The 16594-nt window shown below is 44.5% G+C and overlaps 1 protein-coding gene across 1 annotated transcript in view; it reads right to left on the bottom strand.

The window, feature by feature from the left end:
- Positions 1-16594, bottom strand: part of CPNE4 (copine 4) — a 395639-nt gene that overhangs the window by 31095 nt on the left and 347950 nt on the right. The window contains exons 8-9 of the mRNA XM_062179027.1: positions 12377-12463; positions 10094-10153 (exon numbers count right to left, since the gene is read on the bottom strand). Coding sequence (XP_062035011.1) covers positions 10094-10153; positions 12377-12463 — 147 coding nt within the window. The remainder of the gene's footprint in view (positions 1-10093; positions 10154-12376; positions 12464-16594) is intronic.

Raw genomic sequence — 16594 nt, 5'->3', positions numbered from 1 at the left:
AAACACTGTGCCAACGGTGTGTGCAAAGATCATGTGAAGAAGACTTACAGTACCTCCCTGATCCTAGATGCCTCTACTTTGGATAGCAAAGGAGAGAAGGGAAGAATGTGCGTGTGTGTGTGTGTGTGCAAACTACTTCATAGGCAGAGTCTGTAAAAACTCTGCAAAGTAGAGTTTGTTATTTCTTTTTATTGATGATCACACTGATATCAAAAGTCCAGTTTGGTGGGAATAATAACTTCTTCTTCTTCTTCTTCTTCTTCTTTTTTTTTTTTTTTTTTTTTTTGACAGGCAGAGTGGACAGTGAGAGAGAGAAACAGAGAGAAAGGTCTTCCTTTGCCATTGGTTCACCCTCCAATGGCTGCTGCGGCCGGTGCACCTTCGGGCAGGAGCCAGGTGCTTCTCCTGGTCTCCCATGAGGTTCAGGGCCCAAGCACTTGGGCCATCCTCCACTGCACTCCCTGGCCACAGCAGAGAGCTGGCCTGGAAGAGGGGCAACTGGGACAGAATCCGGTGCCCCAACCGGGACTAGAACTCGGTGTGCCGGCGCCGCAAGGCAGAAGATTAGCCTGTTGAGCCACGGTGCCGGCCGGGAATAATAACTTCTAATACTCTGTAGCACAGTACGATAACTATCGTTGACAGCAATTAATTATGTACTCCAAAATAACTAGTAGAGAGGATTTTGAATGTTCTCAACACAAAGAAATGATAAATATTTTAAATGATGGTTGTGCCAATTACTCTCATTTGATCATTACAGATTGCAAATACGTATTGAAATATTACACTGAGCCCCATAAATTCACACAACTACAATGTATCAATTCAAAGTAAAATACATGTATTAAAAAGTGACAAAGATCATGCAGGTATCATGGGGTAGGACTAGGTTTGAATTTACATCTGTCAGGTGCCAAAGACTATGCTTCTCTGTGACACCACTATGCACTCAGAAAAACATGGAAGACTGTGGTCAACATACCAGGACTTCTCACGGGTGTCACAATTCACACCAAAACTGGAGGGAATTTTGCCTGGATAGCAGCTGGGAGGCAACCACAGTGTTTAGGAAAGAACAGCCTCACATGAACAGCTCTTGGTGGCCAACGGTTGTAAAGGTAGAGAAAAAGCAATCAAAACGGGTTGTGCGTGTGAGCACTCAGTAGTGTGACAGTCACTGAGGTGGCCTGGAGATGACCTAAAGGAACCGATAAATCCAGCACCGTCACCTTGAAGGTGAGAGCCAATCCCGTGGACAAAAGAGGGAGACAACAGGCGAAGGTGCTTACAATCAAGGACAGGGATGAGAAGCTGGTGGGGAGGACGCCCGTGTATTCTGTGAGCACAAAGGAGGTGTAAGGAGCCTGAATCCATGCAGTTAATTCCAGGGAGACTTCTCTAGGAGGAACACTCTGGGTATTGGAGAAATCATGACTTGTGTGGCCTCCTGAGTTTACAAAGGTCAACTCCCTGAGCCGCTGCTCTCAGCCTGTCTCTCCTGATGTGAAGGACAGTGGCACCTTGCACCTGCCTGGGTCTGTAGGTCAAGGCAGTGCTGGGGGAGCCGGTGGTAAAGTCATCCCACCTTGCTCCCCAGGAAAGCATTTTAGAACCTGAGGAATCCAAGAGAGTGTGAAGATGCTGTTAAGGGGATCCCCTGCTCCAATTTATGCAAAAGATAAATCATTGGCAAGTTTTGATCCATCACTATTAATAGCATGCGCCTCGTGGTTCACATGACTTCCGTCTGTGATCACCCTCCTCACCACTGGAGGCCATCGCTGTACTTCCCGATTCTGCAGCTGACAGCCTGCCTGTCTCCTGTGTTCATGACTTGACTGAGCCTCCTGCAGTGTCAAGGGTACCCTGTGATGACATTAACATGCTGCTGTCTTCACAGAAAACCTGGGAATGAAATCCGGAGATATGGACTGGAGGAGAAAAGTCACAAAGAAAAATGGCAACTCACAAAAACATAACTGTTTCTTCTCTTATTCTCCCTAGCCATGAGCAAGATCGTCCATTCATGCAGCTACCCAGGCGTTCCACATGAATGTTATGACATGCAGAAACACATGTGCAATGTTTGAATGAACACATACAGAGTTTGAAAATAATGTAGGGGCTGGCGCTGTGGTGCAGCGGGTTAATGCCCTAGCCTGAAGCACCGGCATCCCATATGGACGCCGGTTTGAGTCCCGGCTGCTCCATTTTCGATCCAGCTCTCTGCCATGGTCTGGAAAAGCAGTAGAAGATGGCCCAAGTCCTTAGGTCCCTGCACCCATGTGGGAGAACCAGAAAAAGCTGCTGGCTCTTGGCTTCGGATCGGTGCAGCTCCAGCCATTGCGGCCATCTGGGGAGTGAACCAGTGGATGGAAGACCTCTCTCTCTGCCTCTACCTCTACCTCTCTCTGTAACTCTGTTATTCAAATAAAATAAAATGAATCTTTAAAAAAAGAAAATAATATATTATAGAATATATTGCAGAAAATTTAAAAAAATTTGGCCCAGGTTGGGGCAAAAGAGGTGGCTAGGACATAAAATCAAGCAGGTGCTCATTCTTGCTGTTTCCTACTTGCACGATCCCAAGCGTGAGGGCCTCCTCCAAGTGTGCCTCTTGCCTCTCCCTTGTCTTGGCCCTGTTATGCCACTTTGTTTCTAAGGACTTTCATCCTCTGACCTGTAGTGAGCTCTTTGTGCTTAGCGAGCTAGGGAGGGACAGAGATGCTGGTGAAGAGATTTGTGATCGAAGACACTGAGGGTAGAAATGGAATAGAATTTGGTGAGTGATTGAATATAGGTGGAATGTAAGTTAAGAAAAGGGACAGGCTAGATTTCTTTCTTTTTAAAAAAAAAAACTTTTTAAAAAGGATTCATTTATTTTAAAGGCAAAATGACAGAGAGGAGAGACAGAGACTTGACCTTCCATCTGTGGATCACTCCCTGTGTGGCTACAAAGGACAGGACTGGACCAGGAAGGAGCTAGTAGCCAGGAACTCTATCCTGGTCTCCACATGGGTGACAGGGACACAGGTACCTGGGCCATCTTCTGCTGCTTTCCCAAGCACATTAGCAGGGAGCTGGGTTGGAGGTAGAGCAGCTAGGAATCGAACCCCTGCTCACGTGGGTTATGTTATGGGCAGAAGCTTAAGCAGCTGCACAACACTGGCCCTGAGGTCAGATTTCTTAGATTCGTTTGGGGTTAGAGGAGGATGGTGCATCTTGAGGGCAAAAGAATGATGTGAAAGCCAAGGCAAGGAAGTGGGTATTGGGCTGCTGTTCTGGGGGGCGCTGTAAAGACGGAAACATGCAGAAATTTTATTTTTTCCTGCAGGCAGCCCCTGGAGTTTTCACTTTTCCTATGGGAATGGGCCCCTGTGTCTTTGATGATGAAAGAGGTTATTCTAGCTCAGGAGATCCTGATACAGACCTGGGGAAAGCTGCAAACGCGACAATTACTTGATGAAAGAGGAAGCAAACCAATGATCCTTACCACCCAGCCCTTTCTGGAGTCCCCATGTCTCAGGACAAAAATATTTCCTCATGGGGATAGATAGCAGTAGACAGGCTTGAGTCCAAGGCAGCTAAACGTGACTTTTTTTTCCCTCCTGGCAAGTGATGCTTTTTAAAGTCTCTCTCATGAAGCTGGAGATAAATATCTGTCTTTAAGAGGTGGCTTCTACCAAGAATTCGCCATGCTCTTTAAAGTTAGCATTAGTGGGGAGAGAACAGAGTGAAAGGTTAGGTTTATTTTAGAAAGCAACAGGGAGGCAGTGAACGTTGGGATTAAGTTGAGAAATAAAAGCAAGAAAATGACTTAAAAATGCCAGTTTGTGGAGGTGGCTCCCGACGCCTGGTTTCCTGACTGCTGGTGTGCTCGCACAGCTGCCACGTTTTCATTTTCTGATATGAAGCATTTATGAAACCTGGGCTTCTAGTATGCACGCCAATCTTCTCTGCGGGCAGCCCCGGAGGCGCCTGTCGCTTTTCTTCCTTCCCAGGAGGCTGCTCTCATTATTAAGTGGAGCCATGGAGCAGTTTTGCAAAAAGTTTCTGAAGAATGCAAAATGCTCCTTCAGGCTACCAAGGTCAAGATCCTGGGGCGGAAGTACTTCTGGGCAAAGGCTGAAAGTGACTGACGGGCATGTTTCTCTGGACTTCAGCATCTTACAAGAAGGCACCCCACTTCTCAGGTCCCTCCCACCACAGGATAAGCAGGCCACTTAGGAGCTTCCTGAATGCTTTCTGTGAACCCACCTCTGCTGCTGAATCACTTACCATCTTCAGTCAACCTTGGTAATACCATGTTGGCATGGCTTTCTTTTTTCACAATTGTATACAACTTGACCTACCCCAGGAGCCTTGTAGGTGCACATCCATTTAGTTGGATCCATTTCTTCAATGATAGATTAATTTTTTTATTGATTTATCTGAGAGGTAGAGTTACAGACGGAGAGAGGGAGAGACAAAGAGAAAAGTCTTCCATCTGCTGGTTCACTCCCCAGATGGCTACAATAGCCACAGCTGGGCCAATCCAAAGCCAGAGGAGCCAGGAGCTTCTTTTGGGTCTCCCATGCAGTGCAGGGGCCCAAACACTTGGGCCATCTTCTGCTGCCTTCTCAGGCCATAACAGAGAGCTGTACTGGAAGTGGAGCAGCCAGGACTCAAACTGGCGCCCATATGGGATGCTGGCACTACAGGCGGCAGCTTTACCCACTATGCCACAGGGCCAGTCCCAAACCCAGATTAAATTTTAATTCTTCTCTATATCCACAAAATCCCTGAAGGGAGCAACAAAGTAGGAAACTTGTGCTGACCCTTGGGCTCTCTTGATTCATTGCCAGGAAATGGCAGAACACTTCCTCTTGCACTCATTTTTCCCTGACTTTGTCCAGAGGTTCATAAGCAGGGCTCGCTCACTCTTCTCAGAGCCCTGCAACCAGAGTCCAGCAGTGTTTCCTCCGAGCTACGATTTCAAAAGAATAACTTAAAGATTAAGCAGCTTAAACTGGGACACAGTTTGGACACGGGATGCCCTAAATGTGTTAGGGTTAGAAGAGATTTCCCGAGAGAATCTTAAGTGAGCTAGATTTTTAGGCTTAAGGGTGTGTCTGGGAGAAGCTACATTCATCTTATTACATGATATCATATTATTATAATGTAGATTATAAGATCAGGGATGAAGGAAAGCAATAACAGCTTCAATTTTTAAGAATTACAAATAAGACAAATGGCCATCTGAAAATAATAAGAAAAGAATGCCCTCTTGGCTGTCCATTTAGCCTGGTAAGTCCCGTTTAATTTTTCCTTTCCTTTCTAGATACTTATATGTAATAGTCCTGGTCCATTTTATGCGCCTATTACCAAATGCCACAGATGGGGTAACTTACTATGAGCAGAGATTTATTTGGCTCGTGGTTCTAGATGCTGGGAAGTCCAGGAGCACAGCCCTAGTGGCTGGTGATGGCCTTCGTGTTGTGCCATCCCATGGCAGAAGGTGGAAAGGCAAGAGAGTGTGAGATGAACATCAAATCAAACTCTGTCTTGTGCCTTTATTTATTTATTTATTTATTTATTTTTTTAACAGGCAGAGTGGACAGTGAGAGAGAGAGACAGAGAGAAAGGTCTTCCTTTGCCGTTGGTTCACCCTCCAATGGCTGCCGCGGCCGGTGCGCTGCGGCCGGCACACCACGCTGATCCGATGGCAGGAGCCAGGTGCTTATTCTGGTCTCCCATGGGGTGCAGGGCCCAAGCACTTGGGCCATCCTCCACTGCACTCCCTGGCCACAGCAGAGAGCTGGCCTGGAAGAGGGGCAACCGGGACAGAATCTGGCGCTCTGACCAGGACTAGAACCTGGTGTGCCGGAGCCGCAAGGCGGAGGATTAGCCTATTGAGCCACGGCACTGGCCATGTCTTGTGCCTTTATATAACTGGCATTAATGTATCCTGGGGGTGGAGCTCTTGTGACCTAAATATCTCCCATGAGACCCCACTGACCAACAATGTTGCATTCAGGAAGTTTCCAACATGAGTTTTGTCTGAAATGGCCTTATATATAATTAATGGCTTATATAATTCCCTAATTTTTATAATATAAAATAGCATTGTCACAGTGCAATTAAAAGCAGTATGATAATTTGTAGAGATATTATTTTAATATTTGATATTTAGGTTGCTTGTAGCCTGTCTCTGTGAAAATCTGTGTTGCAGTGAACATTTGGGGACATCTGGAAAAGCCATAACTTCCAAAGGAAACCTTTCCTTCTATCAGTTTCTTTTCGAGCACCTCATGGCATTTGTCTCTCGTGTGCTGTCTGTAAGGTTGTATTTTTTTTGTGTGTGAAACTCTAGCATCTGGTTTCATTTTTAGCTGCTGTGCCACGTGCCCTCTACAGACCCTCTCCCTGTTCTCTCTGTTGGACTCCACTCATGTCCTCCTCTCCTGTGATCCATGTGAGTTAGCCTAGAGCGCTCACAACTCAAGGACTCCCATGAGGTCCAAGGATTGTACTTAGGAGTGCCCTTGACTCATCAGATTAGGTGTGAATTGTGCATGATCACTTGCTACTGTGAGGATGTAGATCATGTATCAGGCTCTCAAGTGGTCCTAGCAGCCAAAGAAGATGGAGAATCTATGATTAGGGCTCTGTTTGGCAATGTGTATCTCTTTCTCTCTGATGGGCCTTCTCCTCTGCTATGGCTAGATCCTAGCCAAAGCTTCCCTTCTTTCAACCTTCAAATTGCCATTCTCTTTTTTCCTCTCACTCTCTCCTTGCTGTTGACCATCTTGAATGCATAGTGATCCTGCTGTTTCACCCCCATATTCTGTTAACACCCTACCTCCCGGATCTCCCCATCTCATTCTGCTGACCTTGTTCTTTAGAAGATCTTGGGTGCCTGCTCATCGTATAACCAGTCGCTGTTCGTTACTCTTCACCCACCCACTTCTCTTGAGCACACGGGATGGTTGCACTGGATCCTGTAATCTTTTCCTCGGGGCATTTGAGTGACTGCCCTTCCAGTCACTCTGGCATCTCTTCTCTCCCCTGCTGCCAAGTGGAAGGTTTCCTGCAGTTTCCTGTCAATAGGCCCCTTTCTTGCTGCCTTCTTCTCCTTGGCTATCACATCCAGACCCTTATATGAACAGCTCCTGCCTCTCTCCTGAAACCTAGGGCCATCTTTATAAGCACCATCTCCACTGGGATGCCTGAAGGTATCTCCAACATGTGCAGAAACAAAGTCATCATCCTGCTGCTGCCCCCTTGTTCTGTGTATGTCCAGGAACAGGCCTACTGTGCTCTGTCAGTCAGGCACAAAGACTCTGAGAATTCCTGCACTCATCACCATCTTTGCTTTCGAGTCTCCTCATGGTCTCCCAGCTGAGGCTTGCATCTCTCTTACCACAGCTCTCCTGCCTACTGCAGCTGCTGTGGTGTAGCCTCTTTCCACCTGTCACCAGGGCTGTGGCAGTGGGCTTTCATTTCTCTCGATGCACCTTTCATCACCATCAATACCTTCTACCAAAGATCCAACAATTTACTTCTCTAAAACTTGTGTCTATTATTCCATTATATAATTATATAATTCTGACCCCAGATTCTTTTCCCAGCTTATTCCCCTAAGTATACTGTTTATTGATATTAACCCAAGCAAGGCTTTATCATTAGAACATAAGAGTGCAGGGGCCAGCGTTGTAGCATAGTGGGTTAAGCTGCTGCCTCAGATGCCAGCATCCCCTATGGGCACTGGTTTGAGCCCTATCTGCTCCACTTCCAAGCCAGCTACCTGCTAATGGCCTGGGAGGATGGCCCAAGTGCCTGGGCTCTTGCCACTCATGTGGAAGACCTAGAAGATGCTTCTGGCTCCTGGCTTTGGCCTGGCCAAGTCCTGGCCATTGCAGCCATTTGGGGAGTGAACCAGCAGATGGATGATCTCTGTTTTTCTCCCTCTCTAACTCTGGCTTTCTAAAAAATAAATAAAACTTAAAAAGGAACATATGAGTGCATATATATATTGAAGCTCATAAAGTGCTTGTTTTTAGAGCAAAACTGCAGTATCACATCTATTCATCCAATTTGTTCTTTTCCCTAGAATTTATCTCCTGAAGGGTTAGGGTTCAATAATTCTACAGAAGTATTCTGAGCAGCCTTGTAGCTGGAGAGAAGGATACCTTCAGCCCCACTTACAGGTGCAGAACTTAAAGATTTCATAGGAAACACACAGCCATTCAGACGTGGTGATCGAGCGGGGTTTAATAAAGGGATAATTCACAAATATGTAGGAAAGTTAAGGGAAGCTGACCAGAAGGGCTGGAAAGGAACATTACTAGAACTTAGTAGGAGGAGCATCCACAGGCCAGGATGACTGACAGGAGCTGCGAACCTCTACAGAAAAGCAACGTCACTGCCAAACTACAGCCCAGCAAGTGGAAAGGGAGGGAAAGAAAGCACTTCAGGTTCTCACTGCTCCTGTTCTTTGATCTCTGACTGTGGTCTTCTATTGGTGAAACTGAAATAAAAGCCAATAGCCTGGCAGGTGTATCCAAGGAAGTCAGCATCCCGGGAAATGGGCAGGGATGAAGGGCAGGTCCGGAAGAGGACACAGAGGACTTCCAGAACTTCAGGTCACTCCTGCTCCTGAGGAAGTTCCTCAGGGAGACTTGGGGATAACCACTGAGGAGGTACCTTCTCAGCTAGGGAAATCAGCAAAGTAAGATAGGAAGGGAGAACAAAGTAAACGAGCAATCTTCCTGTGTCAGGCAGGCCACATGGGAGAGTCAGGATGTGGGGTGGCAATGCTTTGGAGTTACCTGGTTTTTGTTGGGGCTGTTCCTTTGTAGCCCAGCTCCAAGGACAAAGGAAGCCCTTGACGGTTGAATAAAGAGTTGTTCAAGAGCATGGGATCTACAGAATCTAAAACAAACTGAAATCAATAGATCTTTCCCTTGGAAAACTATAAATAGTTTCCGGAAATCACTCCTTTGCTTAATATCTTGGGAAACTATTTTCAGTAGCTCTCCTTTCTGACATTGCTTGCCTCTCTCCTTCCATTTATATTCACCCAGGGCAGCAGTGAGCCCACGGTTCAGCTGGAGTTTGTGCCCACAATAAACACGTTTGCTGCCTTCTGTACAAGGGTACTTCAGAAAGTTCATGGTTGAATGGAATTCAAAGATAACTATTTTGATGAAAATTTTTTTTAAACTCATGCATAGTTTTCTTATAATATAAAGTTAGAATTTAGAGTAAATGAACAATACCCTGATTGTAGGCAGGGCCTTGGCCTGGGTAGGCTTCTCTGAGATCACTGCAGAGGACAAACCTCCAGCTTAGGGAGAAGCTGGCTTATCAACTGACCACTTGTCTCAGCCCCTTTGAATTTCCACTTTTAGTCCTTGAAGCACCACTACCTCTGAGCCCAGGAACACAATGGATCTGGCTATTCTTTTGAGCCCATACCTTGACAACAAAGTTAAACCCATTTTCCTTGCTTTCCTCACATAACCAAACCAGTCTAGGGAGCTAAACGAGGCTGAACTTCATGAGTATCCTTCTGCAACGTGAGAAACAAATGCTGTACAAATTGCATCTCCCTTGTTTACATCCATGGTTCCTTCCTATAGGTGTTAGCACATCTGTCTTACCATCTGGGGATTCTGCTTCTGAAGGTCACATGTGCCCAAACCTAGGAGGATTTTGAATATTAAGCCAGCGAAAGCAAACCACTCCTGGGCAGATAGACTCACAACCTCCACCTGCCTGCATACTTTCTAAAGACCACCTTACTTTCATGTCATGATGGTGCACATCCCATGGGCTCACAGGTCACATATAGGAGGTGATCCTAGATCCACGCACTGAGTAGAGATGCCCACTCTACTTCACAACCTTGACTTCACCCTGGTTCTCCAATCTTTGGAATTCACCTTTTCACTGCCTTGGGACTGACCACTAGGATGATGTGGGTGCACGCACTTTGGTGATATGAACACACACAAGTCACCTGCCTTGGCTCAAAGGAACTTCCTAGCTCACTCATCACTTTCCTAGTCTTGTTGCCCAAATAAGAACAAACATGGAAAAAACTTACTGTAAACTGGATTTGGCAGCCACCCATGATGTAGTCCAAGAAAGAGTGCATTTTGTGTATCTGTGTAGAAGGAGAAGAAAACAGGTTAATAACAGCATAAGCTGTTTCCTTATAGATTGAGGGCCTAAATTTTGGGGCTAGGCTACTGAAAGCACAGAATTATATGTGAAGAAAATGGATCAGTTGATTTCATTCCAATTAAAGAGAAGAAGAAAGAAATATTAATATAGTTAGGCTGGTGAAGGTTGTAACTCTGCTCCCCTTTCTTCTGGTTTATGCATGCTTTTAATCAACTTCTACCTTTGGGGTGAGATTTAATCTGCATTTTCAAGGATTGCTGCTGTTTCTCAATTAAAAATGTCTCACATTTGGCTTCAGTCTTGCTTTCCTGTGTCTACATCCTGGTCCTGGTAATATTCTTAATATGCATTCATTTTGACAGCTTCACAACTGAAACTACCTGGGAAAGACTCCATTGACAATTTCCAGTTAGTTAGACCCTCCCTAGTCATTAAAAATAATTACTAACATATATTGAGCACTTACTGTATGCCAGGACTTAATACCCCTAATCAATTTAATGCTTAGAACAATCCTATGAAGGTAGAATTGTTGTTGAGGAAAATAAGGCTAAGGCCAAATATCTATCAAATGGTAGGATTGAGACTCAAATGGTGGAAGTCTGGACTGCATAGAATAGATCCTTTTGACCTCCACAGTAAAAGCCAGTGTGGTTGTTGCTTTCTGCTGACTACCATCATCTGCCTTCTCATGCACCTTATTGATTTCTGGTCTTAATTTATGATTCTTTATGATTTTGCTGCTTGTATTTTGGTGATATTCATACATTCATTTATTTTTCCTAGTAATTGTCAATGTTTATTTTTTCTTCAAAATGATTACAACTTATTTATTTTTTATACTCATTCAGTGCTTATTGTTTCTTTCCCCCAGAAATCTTTTATTTAAGACATACAAACTTCATGCATTTCATAAATACAACCCACTCTCCCATGCTTCTTCCTCCTCCCTCTCCTATTCCCATTCTTATCTTTTTTATTAAGCTCTATTTTCAATTAACTCTATACCCATAAGATTCACTCTACACTAAGTAAAGAATTTATTTAACAAGTATTGAGGACCTATTATGGACATAGTGATGAGAAAACAGACACAGTACCTACAGTTCTGGAGTTCACAGTCTGGATCCTTCTATTTGGATATCCAGTAACTGTGATTTTTTTCCTTTGCTTCTTAGATTCCATATAAGGTTCAGGAAAGCTTATCAGAGACCAATTCACAAACTGTTAGTCTCCCTAGGTACTCCCTCCAGGTAGCACATGTCTATTGGCAGGCTATGCTGAGGCATTTGACGTTTGCTGTAGAACAATGGCCCAGATGACTAATAATACAATATCATCTAATCCCAGAGATTGGTGGTTCAAGGAGTGCACATGCTATTCAAGCCCCAACAGTGAGATTCTCCCTTTACTATCTTGTTATGTTAGGGTGTAATCCTGTAGCTTTTGGAAGCCATGGAGAAGCCAGTTTGGTAGAAGAATCATATCTTATGGCATATATATGCCAACTGCATATACTAATGCTCTGAACAACATTTAGGTCCTGTCCAGCAGACTCAGATAGACATGGGTTAAAATCTCAGCTCTTAAACTTACCACTTGTATGACTCTGAACTAGTTATGTGATCTCATTTGAAGAAGAAATCTCAGGGTTATGATAATGGTTAAACAGAACTTACTGAAGTTATTGTCACAACTATGGAAGTATTATTCTCAGGCATGATTTCAGATGTTAATTATTAAAAAAAGAGAGTCTCTGCAAAGTTGAGGTCCTCTTGAGAAGAGCTTCTAGGCCCCTTAGTCTTTTATAATTGACCTGTTCACATGGTAGCCTTTCAGCATGGGTTGTTACCATATAGCAAGCACTGAACATTGACAGCTCTGTAGCTGGTGTTCATGAAATGTTGGCTACCTCCATTCTCAGATTCCCTCTGGCACTGCCGTGGGCAGAGAAGAGCCTGACCTATGACCAGAACTCTTCTGCCTTTGGGGGCAGGCCTGTCCCTGAGGAGGGGATGGAGGCACTTAGCTGTGTAGCTCCAAGACTACCTGTGCTCAACATTCTCATTGTACATGCATTACTACACTGAATTTCTGACTTCTATTTAAACAAAGATCACATCTTTTAGACACTTAGTCTCTCTAACCACACAACCTGACAGCTCTGGCTTTACACTCCTGGAAGAGGGGGTTGCAGACATACCTTGCACTGATTCAGAATCACAATGCCTGAGTTCTTATAGTTCTTCTTCTTGGCTTTGTACTTGGGGTTGATGCACTCCCACTGCACCTGCAACAAGAATGTCACAGCATGACAGTCTATTCAGGAAGACATCAAATCATTCACTGGAGCCAAGCTGCTGGGTGATGCTGTGGAAAACCAGGTAGGAGGGGTGACTGATGGTCTCCAGGTGGTCACAGTAGTGGGGCACTTGAGGGTGAGACTCTGTTAATTAATCTTAATTCCTGGGAAATGACTGACAAGGTAGGAAAACTAAAGAAAATTGGATGCTGGCTAGAGAAACTGGTGGGTACAAGGATGAGTTTACATAGAACTTCATTGAGAACTAAAATAATGGATTGGTATTTGTCACAACAGTGGCACAGTAGGTCTCCAAGGGGCCTAAGATTGGAGCTCAGTAGTAACTGGGAACTGGGATGTCAGCTGGAGCTGAGGCACTAAGAGAATAGCTCTCAACCTTCCTGTCACACAGAGGATTTCATGGGACAAAATCAATTACATGTCAAACATCCTAGAATGGTTGAATATTTCTGACCACCATCCTATAGTGAATCCTGGATTTCCACTCAGGAGACAACATTTCATTCTGACAGCTCGAAGTGCTGCACACAAGCAGTTTCTGGAGCTGATTGTGAAAGGGTGCACTGGTAGTAGTATCTCCAGTGACCCTCTCCTCCCTCTCAACACCTCCCTGTGCAGGTGTATGCTTCCTCCTCCCTTGATGTTCAGTCAGGTGACATTAGCAAATGTGGCGTAAGCAGGGCCTTCAGGAAGGCCTGGGGACTGAAGCTGACTCTGCTCTTACTTTTGGGAACTTCCTGCTACCATGTGAAAAGGTTCACACTGGCCTCCAGGGAGAACTGCCCCAGCCATTCCAGCTGCCAAGGTACAAACTCATGAGAGTTCGGCAAATACCATGTGGAGCACAGAAGAGCTGTTCTGGGTGAACTCAGCTGAAACTGCCAATCTAGGGGCCAGTGCTGTGGTGCAATGAGTTAAGCCATCACCTGCAAGGCTGGCATGCCATGGAGGTGCCAGTTCCAGTCCTGACTGCTCCACTTCTGATTCAGCTCTCTGCTAATGTGCCTGGGGAAGCAGTGGAAGATGCCCAAATGCTTGGGCTCCTGCACCCATGTGGGAGACCCAGGTGAAGTTCCAAGCTCCTGGCATTGGTTGGCCCAACCCCAGCTGTTGTGGCCATTCGGGAAGTGAACCAATGGATGAAAGATCTCTCTCTCTCTCCACCCTTCCCCCCCCAACTCTGCCTTTCAAATAAATACATAAACCCTAAAAAAAGAAACTGCCAATCCAGAGAAAGGTGAGTTAATAATGACTGCTGTTTCAGGTGGGAAGTTTTGGGGTCATTTGCTACTCAACCATAGATAACTAGTACAGCAGTTTCTCATCAATGGATAAAGTCTAGCAAGGGGTGGACAACTACATAAGGATTTGGAAGAAAGGACTCCTGCTCTGGGTTAGGAACCCCTATCACCCCATCCAAATCTGAGATTCTTGGGGGAGAGAGAGAGAGAAGTTGGAGGAGAGATACCTCAAAGTGGAATCTGAAATCAGATCTCTAACCATGTTTTTCTTTTCTTTTCTTTTTTAAAAAGCCTAATGTGTCCACCAACAAAAGATAGTTGTCTTTCCTTCTCTCCATTTGGTTTTCTTTTCATTTGCTCTCAAGGTGCACAGGGCTTGATAAGCAAGAATTCTATCCAGTATCAACATCAATGTGGCATTTATAGACAAAGCATCCAAAGTATCTCCTCAACCATCAAAACGAATTGCCTTTCCCCACAAAATTTCTCTAATATTACAGTATAAATAAGTGGTCTAGGGATTTACCTAAAAATTGGAAGAAAAAAAAATCCCAAAAATTAGCTGTGCCTACTCCTTTGTCATCTACAATCATTGTTGTTTACCACAATTCCTTCAGTTAGCAGGATATATGCAATACAATCTTGGATGAAGTAAAAATGCTGAGATCTATTAAGAATGATGAACATCATCCACAAGACATCTACTCACTTTTAGCTCTCACCATCACCAATTTTACAAATGAAATATGAAGATCAGTGAAGAGAAAGAGTTTGCTTGGGTCAACTAACCTCCTCACAAAGCTTGTGTGTTGACTACAAGGCTTCCACCTAGAAGGTTCTTGGAGGGGCTATCCTATTTGTTTTTATAATTTTCCCCTTGGGACACATCAAACTGTGATACTTTCCTCACAAACTAACCTCCCTGCCACAGGGCTTCCTCATCACAGAAAATGGCACCATCTCCTCCTCTATCCCTGATCCATCCTATCCCCCTCCCATCTCTTCCCTCATGTCCAATCCCTCAACAGATCTTGTAGTTACCTTCTCAAAAATGGGGCAGACTTTGTGAGGCGGTGCGTATGCTGCCTCTTGGGTCACCTGCATCCTACATCAAAGTGCCTAGCTTGAGTCCTGGCTACTCTACCTCCAATCCGGCTTCCTGCTAATGCACCTGCAAGGCAGCAGATGATGGCTCATGTACTTTGGTTCCTACTACCCATGTGAGAAACTCTGGAGTTCCAGGCTCCTGGCTTATGGTTGGCACGGCCCTGACATATATTCTCTCTCTCACTCTCTCTCTCTCTATAACACACACACACACACACACACACACATTGCGCCTCGAAAATGAACATGTTTTTGGCCGGCGCCGTGGCTCAGTAGGCCTTGCGGCACCGGCACACCGGGTTCTAGTCCCGGTTGGGGCACCGATCCTGTCCCGGTTGCCCCTCTTCCAGGCCAGCTCTCTGCTGTGGCCAGGGAGTGCAGTGGAGGATGGCCCAAGTGCTTGGGCCCTGCACCCCATGGGAGACCAGGAGAAGCACCTGGCTCCTGCCATCGGATCAGCGCGGTGCGCCGGCCACAGCGCGCCTACCGCGGCAGCCATTGGAGGGTGAACCAACGGCAAAAGGAAGACCTTTCTCTCTGTCTCCCTCTACTGTCCACTCTGCCTGTCAAAAAAAAATTTAAAAAATAAATAAATAAATAAATAAAATGTTCTCAAATAAAAACTTAAAAAAAAAAATGAACATGTTTTTAAAAAGTTTCTTAAATCTTTTTCTCTATTTCCAATGCTGTTTCTTTATCCAAGCCATTGTCACCTTTGTCTTATCAATAGTATTAGCATCCTAACAGATCTTCCAGCATCACTGTCTGCCTCTGTAACTGATTATCTACACACAGCAGACAAAATAATCTTTTAAGAAATTAAGTTAATAAAGAAACTGCAGTTTTAATAAGTTATATCAGTCTTTAACTTAGAACCCTTTGTTCTGTCTAACAGAACATTTGACAATGGTGGAAATATCACGCACTGCGCCATTCAATGTGGTAGCCCCTGCTGCATGGTTACTGAGCTCTTGAAATGTGACTAGTGTTACTAATTAATTGAATTTCTTTTTTTTAACTTTTATTTAATAAATATAAATTTGAAAGTACAGCTTTTGGATTATACCTGCTTTTCACCCAATAATCTCCCTCCCACCCGCAACCATCCCATCTCCTACTCCCTCTCCCAACCCATTCTTCATTAAGATTCATTTTCAATTATCTTTATATACAGAAGATCAACTTAGTATAAACTAAGTAAAGATTTCAACAGTTTGCACCCACACAGATAAACAAATTACAAAGTACTGTTTGAGTACTAGTTTTACTGTTAATTTGCATAGTACAACACATCAAGGACAGAGATCCTAATTTCAATTGAATTCCATTTTAAATGGGTTCATTGCCACTATATTGGAAGGCACAATGTGATCATGCTTCCATCATATGTAGAATTACCTGTCAGAATCTGCTTCTGCTTGCTCTGCCATTGACCATGTTCCATGCATGGCTTCCTGACTCTCTGTACTGTAGATAATATGACCTCTTCCCCTATCTTCCACTTCGCCCTAATATCTCCTACCTGCCTCTGCAGGGATATTCCCTGTGCTTGCAATGCTTTTCTCTTGCTTATCACATGGTTGGCTTATTCTCATCCTTAATGATGAATCACCTTTTCAGATGATCTCTCCTGCACACACACCTCTATATTAACCTGGTTTTATAGCATGTGTCACAAGCTGTAATTTCATCCTCGTTAATTCTTGTGATTTGGTTTTGATTTGCATTTCTATTCTACTTGACTCTCACC

The sequence above is a fragment of the Lepus europaeus genome, chromosome 2, assembly GCF_033115175.1.
Source record: "Lepus europaeus isolate LE1 chromosome 2, mLepTim1.pri, whole genome shotgun sequence".
Lineage (NCBI taxonomy): Eukaryota > Metazoa > Chordata > Mammalia > Lagomorpha > Leporidae > Lepus > Lepus europaeus.
The sequence above is the reverse complement of the archived record's forward strand: the minus strand, read 5'-3'. Positions and strand labels throughout refer to the sequence as shown.